The sequence below is a fragment of the Mustela erminea genome, chromosome 13, assembly GCF_009829155.1.
Source record: "Mustela erminea isolate mMusErm1 chromosome 13, mMusErm1.Pri, whole genome shotgun sequence".
Classification (NCBI taxonomy): domain Eukaryota; kingdom Metazoa; phylum Chordata; class Mammalia; order Carnivora; family Mustelidae; genus Mustela; species Mustela erminea.
The window spans coordinates 83,004,196-83,021,709 of NC_045626.1; the positions used below are offsets into that span (position 1 = coordinate 83,004,196).

The following is a 17,514-nucleotide window of genomic DNA, read 5'->3' on the forward strand; positions in this document are numbered from 1 at the left end:
GGGAAATCCCATGGGTTTTAGGAGCTTTATGCAGGGACCAGGAGCAAAGACCAAGTACTTCGTGTTAATCACATACCCGGTCTCAAGATCAGCTTCATCACATGGGCCAAGTTCTTTTCGCGAAGTGAAGTAAATACACAGCAGTCCAGGAATAAGGGCATGGACACATTTGGGGCGATTATTCAGCCTGTGGGGTCCCCCAAGCTGCCATGACCAGGGTCTAAAGCCCTATTCCCAACTTTTTTTTTTTTTAAAGATTTCATTTATTTATTTGACAGACAGAGATTACAAGTAGGCAGAGAGGCAGGCAGGGAGAGAGGAGGAAGCAGAGAACTCTGCTGAGCAGAGAGCCGGATGCGGGGCTCAATCCCAGGACCCTGGGATCATGACCTGAGCCCAAGGCAGAGGCTTAACCCACTGAGCCACCCAGGTGCCCCCCATTCCCAACTTTAGGGACTCTAACAAACGTTGAACAGAGCTCAGTGCAGCTCTGCAATGCGCAATGCAGAAAAACAAAATACGTGTGGGGAAAGGCAACAATATTCTGAATTTCCCCATACCTTATACAAGTATAAAACTGGAATTTCTTGGGGCGCCTGGGTGGCTCAGTGGGTTAAAGCCTCTGCCTTCGGCTCAGGTCATGATCCCAGTGTCCTGGGATCGAGCCCTGCATTGGGCTCTCTGCTCAGCAGGGAGTCTACCTGCCTCTCTGCCTACTTGTATCTCTGTCTGTCAAATAAATAAATAAAATCTTTAAAAAAACAAACAAACAAAAAAACTGGAATTTCTTTTTTGCGAAAAGGTGTGGAATAATTCATTCAAAAGATATCCGAGTGCAGTCAGTTGAAAATAGTGCAGAGGTTAGTGTTAGAGCTTTGGGAATGGAAAACACTTGGATTTGAATCCTGGCTTTGCTGCTTATTCATATACCTTTTAGATATTCAATATAGTAATAGGAAATGCTATGGTTCTGAGTATGTGCTAAGCAGTTAAAAGTATATACTTTTTTCTGTGTAATTGTTTGTGATAAAATATAGCAAAATGTACAATTTTTAACATTTTTTAAATTTTATTATTTATTTGACAGAGATCACAAGTAGGCAGAGCAGCAGGCAGAGAGGGGGGAAGCAGGCCCCCTGCTGAGCAGAGAGCCTGATGCGGGGCTCCATCCCAGGACCCTGGGATCATGACCCAAGCCAAAGGCAGAGGCCCTAACCCACGGAGCCACCCAGGCGCCCCGATTTTTAACATTTTTAAGTGTGCAGTTCCTGTTGTGCAAACATTACCACCAACCATCTCCAGAACTTTTTTTGTTATTCCAGACTGAAGCCCTGTACCCATTAACCACTGACAACCCATTCCCCCTCTCCCCAGCCTCTGGTATCCTAGTCTGCTTGGTCTTTGGAATTAGACTATTTTATGTACCTCACATATAGTGTTTGTGTCTGGTTTATTTCACTTTGCATGATGTCTTCCAGTTTCATTCACGTTGTGGCCCGTTTCAGTACTTCGTAAATGACTGAATCATATTCCATTGGGTGGCTATATTACATTTTGTTAATTCTTTTTTTTTTTTAAAGATTTTATTTATTTATTTGACAGAGAGAGATCACAAGTAGATGGAGAGGCAGGAAGAGAGAGAGAGAGGGAAGCAGGCTCCCTGCTGAGCAGAGAGCCCGATGCGGGACTCGATCCCAGGACCCTGGGATCATGACCTGAGCCGAAGGCAGCGGCCTAACCCACTGAGCCACCCAGGCGCCCCACATTTTGTTAATTCTTTCACCCATGGATGCAGGTTTGGGTCATTGAACCCTTTTGACAACCGTGAATAAGGGTGCCATGAACATTGATACAGATATTTATTCAAGTCCCCGCTTTCAATGATGTTTGGTATATATTAGAAGTGGAATTGCTGCAGAAAACCACAGGCCGCCGGGCCAGGCCTCCCGGAGCAGGCAGGATGGCAGAGGGCAAGGCGGGAGGCGCCGCCGGCTTGTTCGCCAAGCAGGTGCAGAAAAAGTTCAGCAGGGCCCAGGAGAAGGTACTGCAGAAGTTGGGGAAAACTGTGGAAACCAAAGATGAATGGTTTGAACAAAGTGCCAACAACTTCTACCATCAGCAGGCAGAAGGCCAGAAGCTCTACAAAGACCTGAAGAACTTCCTTAATGCAGTCAAAGTGATGCATGAAAGCTCGAAGAGAGTGTCAGAAACCCTGCAGGAGATCTACAGCAGCGAGTGGGACGGTCACGAGGAGCTGAAGGCCATTGCAGGGAATAATGATCTTCTTTGGGAAGACTATGAAGAGAAACTAGCCGACCAGGCTTTGAGGACCATGGAAAACTACGTAGCCCAGTTCAGCGAGATTAAGGAAAGAATTGCCAAGCGGGGTCGGAAACTTGTGGACTATGACAGTGCCCGACACCACCTAGAGGCGGTTCAGAATGCCAAGAAGAAAGATGAGGCCAAGACTGCCAAGGCAGAAGAAGAGTTCAACAAAGCCCAGAGTGTGTTTGAAGACTTGAACCAGGAACTGCTGGAGGAGCTGCCTGTTCTTTATCACAGTCGTATTGGATGTTATGTGACCATCTTCCAAAACATTTCCAACCTGAGGGACGTCTTCTACAGGGAGATGAGCAAGCTGAACCACAGTCTCTACGAGGTGATGAGCAAACTGGAGAAGCAGCATTCCAACAAAGTCTTTGTGGTGAAGGGAGTATCCAGCAGCAGCAGACGCTCTCTAGTCATTTCTTCCCCAGTTCATACATCTGCAGTCTCCAGCCCCCTGACCTCACCTACCAGTCCCTCTGCACTTTCTTTGGAGAATGAGAGGGATTCCGTCTCTGCAAGTGAAGAAGAGCTGGCATCCGATCTGGCCCCAGGAGAAAAGGATTCTGAGATTAAAGACAAGGAGACGAAGGAGGAAGAGTCGGAAACCAGCTCCTCTGAGGAGGAAGAGTCCCTGCCTGCTTGCAACGGTCCCTCCCAGGCCCAGCCCTCTCCCCGCACTGAGGGCGGCAGGTCCCAGGAGGAAGTTCTCCCTTGCTCGCCCTCTCCGTCACCAGGCAGTGCCCTTACCCCCTCAGAGCAGCCCTCATCTCTCCCAGAAGTAGTCCTCCGAACCCGCACCTCAAGTGAAGGAGCTGAACAACCAAAGAAGAGAGCCTCTATCCAGAGGACCTCAGCACCTCCAAATAGGCCTCCTCCACCCAGAGCCACTCCCAGCCCCCGGCACTCCTCAGGAAACATACCCTCCAGCCCTCTAGCCTCTGAGCAGGGCTCACCTGCCAGTCCCAGGGCCTTCTTGGGGGCTGGGACTCCAAGTCCTAGGACCTCTTTAGAGGTTTCTCCTGACCCACAGCCACCAGAAAAGCCAGTACAAACTTCTGAGGCCAGAGAAAAGGAAAGCATCAACAATCTGAATCCAGAAGAACTTTGTATTTCCCCTACCTTGATGTCTGAGGTCTTTTCAGAGTCTGACGCGGCCAAGAAGATGGAGGGCAAGGAAGAGAACAGTCAGCTCACCTCCGCTGACTCCCCTGAGAGCCAAGATCTTCAGCTTCATGTCTCTGCTGTTCCAGAAGAGAGCAATGTCATGCCTCAAGAAGAGGTATCTACAGTTCAAACTGACTACCTCTGAAGAGGGACTACCGAGACCTCCACACACACCTCCCCAGAGAAGCTTCTCAGCTAGAGGGTATATAGGTCAGAGGGACTTAAGATCTAGCATTCCTTTGTAGGTTCTCGAACCGTTTGAATGCTGGTGGTCTCGAAAGATCTAGCATTAATGGAGGCTGAGGAGCAGACTTGGGGGAGGGAGGGTGGCAGGCTGGGGAGAAGAAACTCTTAGTTCCCGGGAATATTTAATTCAGGCTTTTAGTACTGTTAGAATAAGAAGACTTCATATATTAAGTAAAGTGGGCCTAAAGTGATTATAAAAAGCGTAAGCATCTGTAGACAGAGACACGTCTGCATAGAGACACAGTACCACAAATACTCAGAGAATAGTGAACAAATCTTTGACTTACCACTCATTTTGCAAGACTTAGAGCCAAAAGAACAGATTTTCAGATTGTTAAATAAAGGATTACTCTGACTGTGTAAAAAAAAAAAAGTGGAATTGCTTGGGGGTGCCTGGCTGGCTCCATCTGTAGCGCGTGCAACTCTTGATTTTGGGGTTGTGAGTTCAAGCCCCGTGCTGGGTGGAGAGATTGCTTTTTTTTTTTTTTTTTAAGAATTTATTTATGTATTTGACAGAGAGATCACAAGTAGCTAGAGAGACAGGCAGAGAGAGAGAGAAGGAAGCAGGCTCCCTGCCGAGCAGAGAGCCCAATGCGGGACTCGATCCCAGGACCGTGAGATCATACCTGAGATGAAGGCAGAAGCTTAACCCACTGAGCCACCCAGGCACGTGAGAGATTGCTTTTTTTTTTTTTTTTTTTTTTAAACGTGTACGTTAAGAGCCTCTGTAAGCCGGCTACCAGCAAGTGATACATCAGCAAAACACAAAGTTGGAATTTTTAGAAGTCTGCTCTGGGGAGGGATGTTGCTCAGGCTGCTAAGCGGGGGCAAAACGCCAGCTGGGACAGCGTGGTCTCAGGATCCCTGGAATCACAGAAAGAATGGAGGTACCTGAGAGCGGCAGAGCTCCCAGGTATTGGCGTGGGGAAGCTGGCTGCAAAGAGTGAGCCTGCTGCTGAGCTCCTTCCCAGCTAGGGGGTCCTAAACCTAATCCCAGCACAGACAGGTTGACTACTCTCAGAGCTGGGGCCCAACAAGTGGCAGAACCAGTGAGACTCCCCTTCCTCCCCCAGGAGGAGCGGTGCAGGTGTGCACCCCAAGGAGTCTGCAGGGTTTGGAGACTCGAAACGGGGTTGTGTGCCTGAGATAGGAACGCCGGGTCACAGGCTGGATGAGCACGGAGTGCCCACAGACACCAGGCAGACAGGGATGATTGCTTTTCTCTGAGGGCACACCAAGGAGTGGGGCCCTAAGGTTTCCTTGCACCTGAATCAGCAAAGAAGCAGCAAACTCTCACTCTTTGCAGATGACTCTACGTGCAAAACCCAAAATTGATAAAACTCATATAGGAATTGAGCTAAGTGGCAGGATATAAAATCAATGCACAGAAATCAGCTGCATTTCTATATACTAACCATGAGACAGAAGAAAGGGAAATTAAGAAGTTGATGCCTTTTTTTTTTTTTTAAGATTTTATTTATTTATTCGACAGACAGAGATCACAAGTAGGCAGAGAGGCAGGCAGGGGGCGGGGGGTGGGGGGCAGGGAAGCAGGCTCCCAGCTGAGCAGAAAGCTCGATCCCAGGACCCTGAGACCATGACCTGAGCCGAAGGCAGAGGCTTTAACCCACTGAGCCACCCAAGCACCCCAAGAAGTCGATCCCATTTATTTTTTATTTTTTAAGATTTTATTTATTTATTTGACAGACAGAGATCACAAGTAGGCAGAGAGGCAGGCAGAGAGAGAGAGAGGAGGAAGCAGGCTCTCCGCAGAGCAGACAGCCTGATGCGGGGCTCGATCCCAGGACCCTGGGATCATGACCTGAGCTGAAAGCAGAGGCTTTAACCCACTGAGCCACCCAAGCACCCCGAAGTCGATCCCATTTACAATGGCACCCAAAACCATAAGAAACCTAGGAATAGGGGCGCCTGGGTGGCTCAGTGGGTTAGGCCGCTGCCTTCGGCTCAGGTCATGATCTCAGGGTCCTGGGATCGAGTCCCACATCGGGCTCTCTGCTCAGCAGGGAGCCTGCTTCCTCCTCTCTCTCTGCCTGCCTCTCTGCCTACTTGTGATCTCTGTCTGTCAAATAAATAAATAAAATCTTTAAAAAAAAAAAAAAAAGAAACCTAGGAATAAACCTAACCAAAGAGGCATAGGATCTGTACTCAGAAAACTACAGAACATTCATGAAAGAAATTGAGAAGACACAAAGAAATGGAAAAACATTCAATGCTCATGGATTGGAAGAACAAATATTGTTAAAATGTCTAGGCTACCTCGAGCGATCACACTTTCAATGCAATCCCTATCAAAACTTTTTTCACAGAGCTGGGACAAGTAATCCTAAAATTTGCATGGACCCAGAAAAGACCCTGAGTAGCCAAAGGAATGTTGAAAAAGAAAAGCAAAGCTGATAACATCACAATGCCAGACCTCAAGCTCTATTACAAAGCTGTCATCATCAAGACAGTATGGTACTGACACAAAAACAAACAGAATCTCAACTCTGTGGTCAACTAATCTTTGACTAAGCAGAGAGATACTCTATAAGGAAAGAATATCCAATGGAAAAAAGTCTCTTGAACAAATGATGTTGGGAAAATTGCACGGCCACATGCAGAAGAAGGAAACTGGACCATTTTCTTACACCACACACAAAAATATACTAAAAAATGGATGAAAGACCTAAATGTGAGACGGGAATCCACCAAAATCCTAGAGGAGAACAAAGAAACAACCTTAATTACCATATAATGTATTATTGGATTCCAAGGTACAGGTCTGTGATTCATCAGTCTTATATGATACACAGTGCGCATTGTATCACGTGCCTGCCTTAATGACATCGCCCATTCACCCCATCACTCCACGACCCTCTCATCCAGCAACTCTCAGTTTGTTTCTTATGATTAAGAGTCTCTTATAGTTGTTCTCCCTCTCTGGTTTCATCTTGTTTTATTTTTTCCTCTACTCCCCTATGACCTTCTGTTTTGTTTCTTAAATTCCACATCTCAGTGAGACCATATGATAATTGTCTTTTTCTGATTGACTTATTTCGCTCACCATAATACCCTCTAGTTCCATCCATGTCATTGTTAACGCCAAGATTTCATTTTTTTGATGGCTGTGTAGTATATTGTATATTGCATATCCAACTGTGTATATATCCTGTGTGTGTGTGTGTGTGTGTGTGTGTGTGTGTGTGTGTGTGTATAGATGTACACCACATCTTCTTTATCCATTCATCTGTCGATGGACATCTGGACTCTTTCCATAGTTTGGCTATTGTGGACATTGCTGCTAAAAACAGGGGTGCAGGTGCCTCTTTGGATTACTACATTTGTATCTTTGGGGTAAATACCCAGTAGTGCAATTCCTGGGTCATAGGGTAGCTCTATTTTCAACTTTTTTAGGAACCTCCGTACTGTTTTCCAGAGTGACTGCACCAGCTTGCATTCCCACCAACAGTGTGGGAGGGTTCCCCTTTCTCCTCATCCTCGCCAACACCTATCATTTCCTGACTTCTTAGCTTTGGCCATTCTGACTGGTGTGATGTGGTATCTCACTGTGGTTTTGATTTGTATTTCCCTGATGCTGAGTGACGTTGAACATTTTTTCATGTGTCTGTTGGCCATTTAGATGTTTTCTTTGCAGGAATGTCTGTTCCTGTCTTTTGCCCATTTCTTGATTGGATTATTTGTTCTTTGGGTGTTGAATTGGAGAAGTTCTTCATAGATTTTGGATCCTAGCCTACTACCGGATATGTCATTTGTAAATATTTTTCCCATCTCGTTGGTTCTCTTTTGGTTTTGTTGACTGTTGCCTTTGCTGTGCCAAAGCTTTCTATCTTGATGCCCCAATACTTCATTTTTGCCTTTGTTTCCCTTGCCTTTGGAGATGAATCTAGCAAGAATTTGCTGCAGCTGAGGTCACAGCCTCATGTAAATCATAAAACCACATTGTGGTTGAATGTGTGAATTTTTTTTGCACAGCATCTTCAGATTCCCTAAGCAAGAAAAGCCTTTATGAAGCAACTACTTTATTCCAAGCACCATGCCAGGCAGTAGGGACTTAGGGATTAACCATTAAAAAAAAAAATCTCAGTATCACCAGAGGCTGACTGACAATAAAAAGCACATATTTCATCCCTGCTGTGGATAGGCTGTGGGTTGGTTTTACCTCAAGGAAGGGATCTGTGGGGCTCAGGTGTGCCACATGTCTCATTAGGGGACCAACAATTCCCAAAGCACGTGCTTCTCTTGACTGATACCAAACTGCACAGATTTCACCTCTGTTCACATCACATCTGCTAAAACTCCATTGGCCAAAGGATGTCACGTGGCCAACCCAGCCTCAACAGGGTGGGGAAATCTACAGCACTTACTCTGGTGGGCCGTCTGGGAAAGTCCTTCTATTAGTCTCCTGAGCTGCGGTAACAATATATCACTAAGTGTGGGGTTTAAAAAAACAGAAACCCAGTCCCACAGTTCAGGAGGCTGGAAGTCCAACTTCAGGGGGTCGGCAAGGTTCATTCCTTCTGGAGGCACTTAGGAAGACTCTGCTCCAGGCCTCACTCCTAAGTTCTGGCGGTTGCTGGCAATCCTTGGCATTCCTTGGCTTGTGGAGATGTCATTCCAATCTCTGCCTCTGTTGTCACATGGCCTTCTTCCCTCTATGTCTCTTCTGTGTCTCTGTGTCCAAATGTCCTTCTCCTTATAAGGTCACAGTCTTCAGATGAGGTGACCCTGCTCAATCTGGTATAACTTCATTTTGACTTGATTACATCTGAAAAAGCCCCTATGTTCAGATAAGGTCACATTCTCAAGTTCTGGATGGACATGAATTTGGGGGGAACACTCTTCAGCCCACTATAATCACATAACAAAGGGAAGAGCTGTATAATTTTAATAAAGGGAGAAAGTGAAGACCTGAGGAGACTCTTTCCAGTTTATCATAGAACTACAGAAAAGCCCAGAGAAGGGAATGATGTTATCTAGTCTGTAAACTAGAAGTTTCTCAGAGGGTTCAGTGTATAGGGGGGGTGGTGAGGACCATGAGAAGAAACACTGTAACTCAACGAGAGCTTGATCCTGAGAATTTTGTGGGCCACCAACAAAGTCAAGAGAGATCAGGATGTTATTGCTGGAGAGGAACTTGATAATCATATTTGCATTTTTTAAAAGATTTTATTTATTTCACAGAGACACAGTGAGAGAGGGGAACACAAGCAGGGGGAGAAGCAGGCTTCCCGCTGAGAGGGGCGCCTGATGCAAGACTCAATCCCAGGACCCTGGGATAATGACCTGAGCCAAAGGCTGAAGCCCAACAACTCACCCACCCAGGTGCCCCTCTTATTTGCATATTTGAAAGATTCTATATGGACACAGGTTTAAGGAAGACACAAGGGAAAACTAAAATATGTTAGTAAATGGACAGTTGCAGGAATCTGATCGACTTATTGATTTTTAACTCATTAGAGCCTTCAGTATGTATTTTTATGGAAAAGAAACTTGCTGGCATAAAAATAAGTAACTTTCAGGGCACAGCCTTCAATAATACTAAAATGGTGGGGAATAAAACCCACAAGTGTGACCCTGGAGTCCAAATGCTTCATGACAAGAGAAAATAGCCACCCTCATGCTCATTTCACACAATTTTCAAGTTAGCAGGTACACGTCTGTAGTTCCTCTGAATGTACGTAAATTTCTGTGTTCTGATTTTCTTCATAGAATATTATCTCGTATATCTTTTATATTGCCACCAAGACTTCAGAATTATTCTTTTCAATGGCTGCGTATTATTTAATTTTTTAAAAAAGATTATATTAATTTTTTTTGAGAGAGAGCATGAACCCAGGGAGGGGCAGAGGGAGAAGGAGAAGCAGGCTCGTGGCTGAGCAGGGAGCCCAGAGTGGGGCTGGACCTGAGGATCCTGGGATCATGACCTGAGCAAAGGCATACGCTTAACTGAATGAGCCACCCAGGCGCCCCTTTTTAAATTTTTGTTAAAAGACTTATTTATTTATTTTTTTTTTTTTTAAGATTTTATTTATTTATCAGAGAGAGAGAGGGAGAGAGCGAGCACAGGCAGACAGAATGGCAGGCAGAGGCAGAGGGAGAAGCAGGCTCCCTGCCGAGCAAGGAGCCCAATGTGGGACTCGATCCCAGGACACTGGGATCATGACCCGAGCTGAAGGCAGCTGCTTAACCAACTGAGCCACCCAGGCATCCCTATTTATTTATTTTAGAGAGAAAGAGAGCGTGAGCGGGGTTGGGGGTGTGAGGAGGGTCAGAGGGAGAAAATCTTCAAGCAGACTCCCTGCTGAGCACGGAGCAGGACTCGGGGCTCCATCTCATGACCCTGAGATCATGGCCTGAGCCGAAACCAAGAGTCAGTCGCTTAAGTGACTGAGCCACCCAAGTGTCCCTTATTTTATTTTAAATGTACATTATTATCTCTCACCTCTTGGATTTTGCACGTGCTATTCGGAAGGCCTGGAACATTCCTCTCTACTACGACCCTTCCTCTAACTCCAGTCATTGCTTTGGATCAGTTTCTGGGCTTCCACATTAAAGACATTTGGGACTGGATAGTGTGTGTGTGTGCGTGTGTATGGGCGAGCAGGGACTGTTCTGTGCATTGTAGGATGTTTAGCAGCACCTCCGGCCTTTATTCACTGGATGTCAGTAGCATTCAACCCTACTCGTGATGAAAAAAATCATTTGCAGATGTTGCCATATGTTCCCTGGTAGCCAAAATCATCCCCAGTTGAGAACCACTGCTCTTGATCTCCTATCTGCCCCCAAGTCTCACCCCAAATATGAAACAAGTGCTCCTGCTCTATATTCTTCACTTGCCCCTCACAGGCAGGACTGCTAACACAGCAGTGTGAGGTCTTCTCACCCCTTAGATTTTAAGCTTCTTGAGAATATGGCTCAAAAAGCGTGGTCCCTTCATGACTTTGGGTATGTGCCGTCAAGGGCTTTTCCAAAAAGACATGCTGACTTCAAGTGCCACCAGCAATTGACAATGTGTTTGCCCAAGAGCTTCACCATCTCTGGGTTGAAATTAAAATCTGATTTCAATTACTGGTGAAAAATGGAGCCACATTTAATAGTAACTCACACTTGTTGAGAGCTGCTTACATTTCATGCATGGCGCTAATGGTCCTGCCTATATTCATTCATTTAATCTTCACGAAAGCCCTATGAAGTCGGTATGATTACCGTGAGCCTATTTTAAGGTAGGAAAACTGCAGCACAAATGTGGAATGATTTGTCCGAGGTAACATGCAAGGGAGCTGAGACCCAAGCCCAGGTAGTCTGTGACTCAAATGTCACACAGACTGCATTTCATGTAATGTTTTTCTTCAGGTTACCAACGTTTCCGGACCATCCTCTCTTCATTTAACCAACTCAAGCACATCATTTAACACGACATCCTTGGGGAACCTTTCTCACGTCTCAGACCAGGTCCCTGAACTTCTGATCCTTTGCAGACGTACTTGTTCCAAGTCACTTCCCCATCCTAAGCTTCACGATCGTAATCTTTCCCTGCACAAAGTAGACGCTCAGCCCAAATACGGAGCGGGGGCTTCTGCTCTATATGATCTGTCATCACAGATAGGACTTCTTGCACTCAGGGAATACGGAATAAACGAAAACATAAAGTGCTTGCTTTTCTTTTTGTGCAAACTCCATGACTGTGTCTTTGGCTTACTTTTCCTTTGCGGGGGGACCGTTTCTTAATCTAAGTGTTTGCAGCAGAGGAGCTTTTTTTTTTTTTTGCAAATTGGCGAGTCGAAATATTAAATTCCATGGCAGCAAGGCCTCTCATGGCCACAAGGCGGCGCCAGAGGACAGAGCAACTTTCAGAGCTCCGTGATGCCTGATTTTTTCCAACAGGAGCTGCACTTAATGCTGCTTCATCTAGAGCTTTTCATCAGCGTGGAGGCTGGTGCCTTAGTTATGGTAATTCAAAGGAGCGCCAAGCAGAATTTCTCCTTCTTCATTTTTCCAAATATCTCTTTCATCCGACGTCCTTTCCCTGCTGCTTCATAGACCCACATGAGCCAAAATAATCTTCCTTGAATAAAAAAAAAAAAAAAGAAGAGGAAAAAAAGAACAGGACCTACCAGATCAGTTGGGAGAGTAGGTGTATGTTTCCTCTTTGAGACTGTGATTAGTGAGATGGAAATAATCAATCTCCCCCACATATTCTGTCAATGTGTGTGTCTGTTAGCAGATGTGCGCGTGTGTTTTTTTTTTCTCCTGGTGTTTTGAAAAAAACCTTAAAAATTAACACGGATGCTTTGTTTAAAGCTATTTCAAGCTCTATTAAGGCTTTTGAAGGACCACTTATCTTCACGCCACACTTGCATTTCTGTGAGCCCAGTAAGGATTAGAGACTCATTTTAGACAGTCAGCTGGTACAGAAAAGCCAGCAGAAGGGAGAGATATTGCAAAATCCCAGAGGGGCCCCAGCTTGAGCTGAGGCCAGTGAACATCACGTCAGCAGCTGGGGCAGCAGGGAGATGGTCTCCATCAACAAGCTCGCGGTCCCTTGGAGAGATGCCTCCCAGGGAAAACTGAGGTCCAAAAGCTATTCTTCCTGATTTCTCATGCTTCCTCTTTGCTTCCAACGTAGGGTTGTTCCGTTAACACCTTCTCTTCTCTTCCCATCCCAACACCCCATTCATGAATGGAAGAGTGGGAAGGACAATTCCAAAGAAGACAAATCATCAACCATCAACCTTTCCTTTCTATGAACCTATGATTGTATGTTTCCTGTGTGCATGGTGTGTGCGTGGTGTGTGTGTGTGTGTGTGTGTGTGTGTGTGTGTGTGTGTGTCTATGTGTGTTGTCTTGACTAAATTTGGATTCTCTGCCCCCAGACTTCCAGCATAGAGTTCTTCTGACCAGGGACTTTGTCTTTCTGACCATTCTAGAAATTCCCAGTAAATGGTCTTTTTTTTTTTTTTTTTTTTTTCCAGAGGGGGTTCTATAAATATTAATTCATCACCTGCCTCATCATGGAATGATGGCAGCCATTCAGTCCTATGACTAATTGATTACTGTTGCTAAAATATTAAATAACTATTCATTATTCAGTCTAAAGACTTTCAGGCCTGGATATGAGCTGATTTCATTAATTGTGGGTAAAGGACAATAATTCCTGGGCATCTTGGCTCCTGATCCTGGAATATAACTGGTAAGAGCAGGAGCATGTTTCTCTGAGCTACACAAGAAAGTTGTTTAGATTCTAAAACCTGAGCATTTAAAAACCTACTTAAGGGCACCTGGGTGGCTCAGTTGGTTAAGCGACTGCCTTTGGCTCAGGTCATGATCCTGGAGTCCTGGGATCGAGTCCCGAACTGGGCTCCCAGCTCATCAGGGAGTCTGCTTCTCCCTCTGACCCTCTCCCCTCTCACACCTCTCTCTCACTCTCTCTCTCAAATAAATAAATAAAAATATTTTTAAAAAGTAAAATAAAAATAAAAAAATAAAAATCTAATTAAAAAATTAGGTTTGGAAGTTGTGAGCAAAAGGAAAGTGGTTTCTTCACAGCCCCAAAAAAGAAGCTGGGGGGCAGATGGGGGGCTCAGTGGGTTAAGCATCCAACTCTTGATCTCAGCTCAGGTCTTGATCTCAGGGTTGTGAGGGCAAGCCCTGCACTGGGCTTCATGTTGGGCATGGAGCTTACTAAAACAAAACAAAACAAAACAAAACAAAAACCCAAAACCCAAAAACAAAGTGAGGACGCTAGAACTGTAGAATGAGACAGACCTGTGTTCATAGCTGAGCTTTGATATTTACTGGCTGTGAGACATTCAGTATCTAGTTGAGCTATGGTGTCTCAACTGGAAGGGGGGACAATAATATTATCTCACTCAGAGGGTTATTGTGAGGATGTGTGAAACAGTCGTTTCATCACATTTGCCTGTTTTACTATTTTCAGGGCACTGATCGGCTCTGAACTGTCAGATCGGCTCAGAAAGTCAGAACTGTTCTTTCCTTCCTGTCTGTCCCCCCCACTCGATTGTCACTCAATTGCGACACTTTTCAGCCTTAGAGTGACATCTGTGACACAGCAGGAATCAAGAAATATTTGTTGAATGAATAAAAGGAGAAAGACCACCTTTCCGTGGAATATTTTCAACACATGTTATTATAGCCGTCCAGGTCTCTCAGAGTGGGGAGTCGGTTTTTCATACATGAACTCTGGTATTCAGGTAGATTTCCATTCTATATACCTGCCAAGATTTGACATCTACTAGGGGCTTAGCAAATGCTTGTGGAGGGCACCTGGGTGGCTCCGTTGGTGAAACATCTGCTTTGGGCTCAAGTCATGATTCCAGGGTCCTGGGATGGAGCCCTACGTCGGGCTCCGTGCTTAGTGGGGAGTCTGCTTCTCCCCTGCTTCCCCCTGCCCTCCCAACTAAATAAATAAAATCCTTTTTTAAATGCTTGTGGAATAAGTATCATAAAAATGAAATTAAAATCATGATAAGGGGCCCGAGATTGTTGCCACAGTGCTGTGAATATGCATTATTTATTTGGGAGGGAGGCAGTGCAGGATGAATCCTGCTATGGGTTTAAATCACAATTCTGCCAATTCCTAGGCAGGTGCCCGTTCCTTAATTCGGAACCTCCATTCTTGTACGATGGGGCTGTTAATGAAAAGTCTGAAGGGTATACGGTAGATAAATGAATAGATGTTTTCTAACTCCTAGGTGCTCAATAGCTTTTATTTATTTATTTCTAAAGGTTGTATTCATTTATTTGAGAGAGAGACAGAGAGAGTGACAGACAGCATGAACAGGGAAGACAGGGAGAAACCCAGGCTCCCCGCTGAGTAGGGAGCCCGTCAAGGCCGGGCTTGATCCCAGGACCCCAGGATCATGACCTACGCCAAAGGCTGATGCTTAACCAACTGAGCCACCAAGGTGCCCTGATAACTTCTATTTTTTAATTTTTTTTTTCAAAAAATAATACTTGCTCTTGGAAGAAAACTGGGAAAACATTCCAAAGCACACACCACAGATCTCCCCAGTCAGCCGGAAATGCACTACTGAGATTCACCCAAATGTTGCATCAGGCATGATACCCTCCAGGCTTTTATTTTACATCTATAGTCATACACGCATGTAATTTTTAAAAAAATTTTTATTTATTTATTTGACAGACAAAGATCACAAGTAGGCAGAGAGGCAGGCGGAGGGGGGTGAGGAGCAGGCTCCCTGCCAAGCAGAGAGCCCGATGCGGGGCTCTATTTCAGGACCCTGAGATCATGACCTGAGCCGAAGGCAGAGGCTTAACCCACTGAGCCACCCAGGCGCCCCATACATGCATGTAATTTTAAAATGTAATCATACATAGACATAATTGAATTCCAAAATTTCCTTACTATTTTAGCCTGATTTTTTTCCGTTTAGCAATAGATCACTAGCATTCACTTGCATTAATATTCTTCGTAAGTTTTATTCTGAATGACTTCATAGTATTTCATCTTACGGTACATACCATTGTGATGGTTAACTATTTCCATACTGTTGGATGTATAGACTGGTTATCGTTTTTCTTCTTATAAACAGCAGTGACCTGTCCACCTGTGCATATGCGTCCTTGACTATGGGGCTGATTATTTCCTTTAAACAACTTCAGAGTTGAGGGCGCCTGGGTGGCTCAGTTGGTTGAGCGACTGCCTTCAGCTCAGGTCATGATCCCAGACTTCCAGGATCGAGTCCGCATCGGGCTCCCAGCTCTTTGGGGAGTCTGCTTCTCCCTCTGATCTTCTGCTCTCTCACGCTCTCTCATTCTCTCTCAAATAAATAAATAAATAAAATGAAAAAAAAAAAAAGGCAGCATTAAAAAAAAAAACACAACAACTTTAGAGTTGAATTGCTGGGTCCAAAGGTATGAACCTTAATGTTCTTCTGATTCATTTGCTTATTTATTCTTTATGAGAACTATTCTTCAGAGAAGTTTAAGGTTCACAGCGAAATTGAGAGGGAGGTACAGAGATTTTCCACATCCGCCGCGCCTCCACACATGCATTGCCTCCCTCATCTTCAACTTCCCCCCCCAGATGGTCCATTTGTTGCAACTGAGGAACCCACACTCACACGTCATCATCCCAAAGTCCATAGCTTCCGTTATGGTTCACTCTTGGTGCTGTATATCCTATGCACTTGGACAAATGAATAATGCCATGTACCCATCATTACGGTACCAAACGAGTATTTTCACTGCCCTAAAAATCCTCCATGCTCTGCCGACTCATCACTCTCTCCATGCCCCCAAACCCTGGCAACCACTGATCTTTTTCCTGTCTCCATAGTTCTCCCTTTTCCAGAATGTTCTATAGTTGGACTCACACAGTATGTAGACTTTTTTCTTTTTAAAATCTCATTTATTTATTTATTTATTTAGTGTAAAGATTTTATTTATTTGATAGTGAGCGAGAGAGAAAGAGAGAGAGAGCGCGCGAGCGCACAGGCTGGGGGAGTGGCAGGCAGAGGCGGAGGGAGAAGCAGACTCCCTGCTGAGCAGGGATTCCCAGATCCACAGTGGGACTGGATCCCAGGACCCTGGGATCATGACCTGAGCTGAAGGCAGATGCTTAACCGACTGGGCCACCTGGGCATCCCTTAACTAATTTATTTATTTTAGAGAGTGGGAAGGGGCAGAAAAAGTCTTAAGCAGAATCCATGCTGCATGCAGATGCCAACACCGGGCTCAATCCCACAGTAGAACCCAAGGCGGATTCCATCTCAGGATCTGAGATCAGGGACTGAGCTGAAACCAAGAGTCCCATGTTTAACCGACCGTGCCACCCAGGTGTCCCAAATATAACCTTTTCAAACTGGCGTCTTTCACTTAGTATTACCCGTTGATGTTTCCTTCATGTCTTTTTTTTTCTTCATGTCTTTTCAATATTTCATTGCTTGGCTGGACCTTAATTTATGAATTCACCTGCTAAAGGGCATCCTAGTCACTTCCAAGTTGTGGGAATCATGAATAAAGCTGCTGTAAACATCTGTGTGCATGGTGTTGGTTTATTTATTTATTTATTTATCATGGACATGCATACATTTCCAAGTCCTTTGATACCAATGAGTGCTTTTTCTAATCATAAGTCAATACAGGGGCGCCTGGGTGGCTCAGTGGGTTAAGCCTCTGGCTTCCGATCAGGTCATGATCTCAAGGTCCTGGTATTGAGCCTGCTCCCCCCCCCCCCAGTCTCTACCTACTTCTCTCTCTCTCTCTCTCTCTCTCTCTCTGTTAAATAAATAAATAAAATAGATAAAATATTTTTAAAAATTAATTATAAATCAATACAAAGATCGCAGTCTTCACCTCAGCCATTATAGACCAGTCCCACTCTGCACAGCAACTCACATTAACAATTTGGAATGTGTTCTCCTACACATTTTTCTCTACATAGTTCTTTCCTTTCGCGTTTTAATAAAAATGGGACGGCGTGCATATATTTAAGGTGCATGTCAATCTGTTAAATATTGGTGGAATATAACAAGTTTCAGCCCCGCTAGGGAGCACGTACTGTCAGATGCTGGGCACCAAGCCTTGTGACCCGTGCTTTGTTTACATCAGGTTTTGGGGGCTTATTGGGTATTAGACATTTTAGTACATATGAAATACCTACTGTGGGCGCTACTAAGCCCTTAAGAACAAGTGTAGCCGTGCCAGATTTTTGCATATATCTCATTTAAATACGAAAGCAGGGAGTGAGCCTCCGTGTTCTGCCTAGGGTGG

At 45.0% G+C, this 17,514-nt stretch overlaps 1 protein-coding gene across 1 annotated transcript; it reads left to right on the plus strand.

The window, feature by feature from the left end:
• Window positions 1-1,921: 1,921 nt before the first annotated feature.
• LOC116572126 (bridging integrator 2-like) lies at window positions 1,922-4,098 on the plus strand. Its single transcript, XM_032310890.1, has one exon. The coding sequence runs from the start codon at window positions 1,961-1,963 to the stop codon at window positions 3,635-3,637; it is 1,677 nt and encodes a 558-aa protein (XP_032166781.1). The 5' UTR covers window positions 1,922-1,960; the 3' UTR covers window positions 3,638-4,098.
• The last annotated feature ends 13,416 nt before the right edge of the window (window positions 4,099-17,514 follow it).

Excerpts from the sequence above, each read along its gene's own strand:
- LOC116572126 (XM_032310890.1), top strand. The coding sequence starts at position 1,961 with ATGGCAGAGGGCAAGGCGGGAGGCGCCGCCGGCTTGTTCGCCAAGCAG.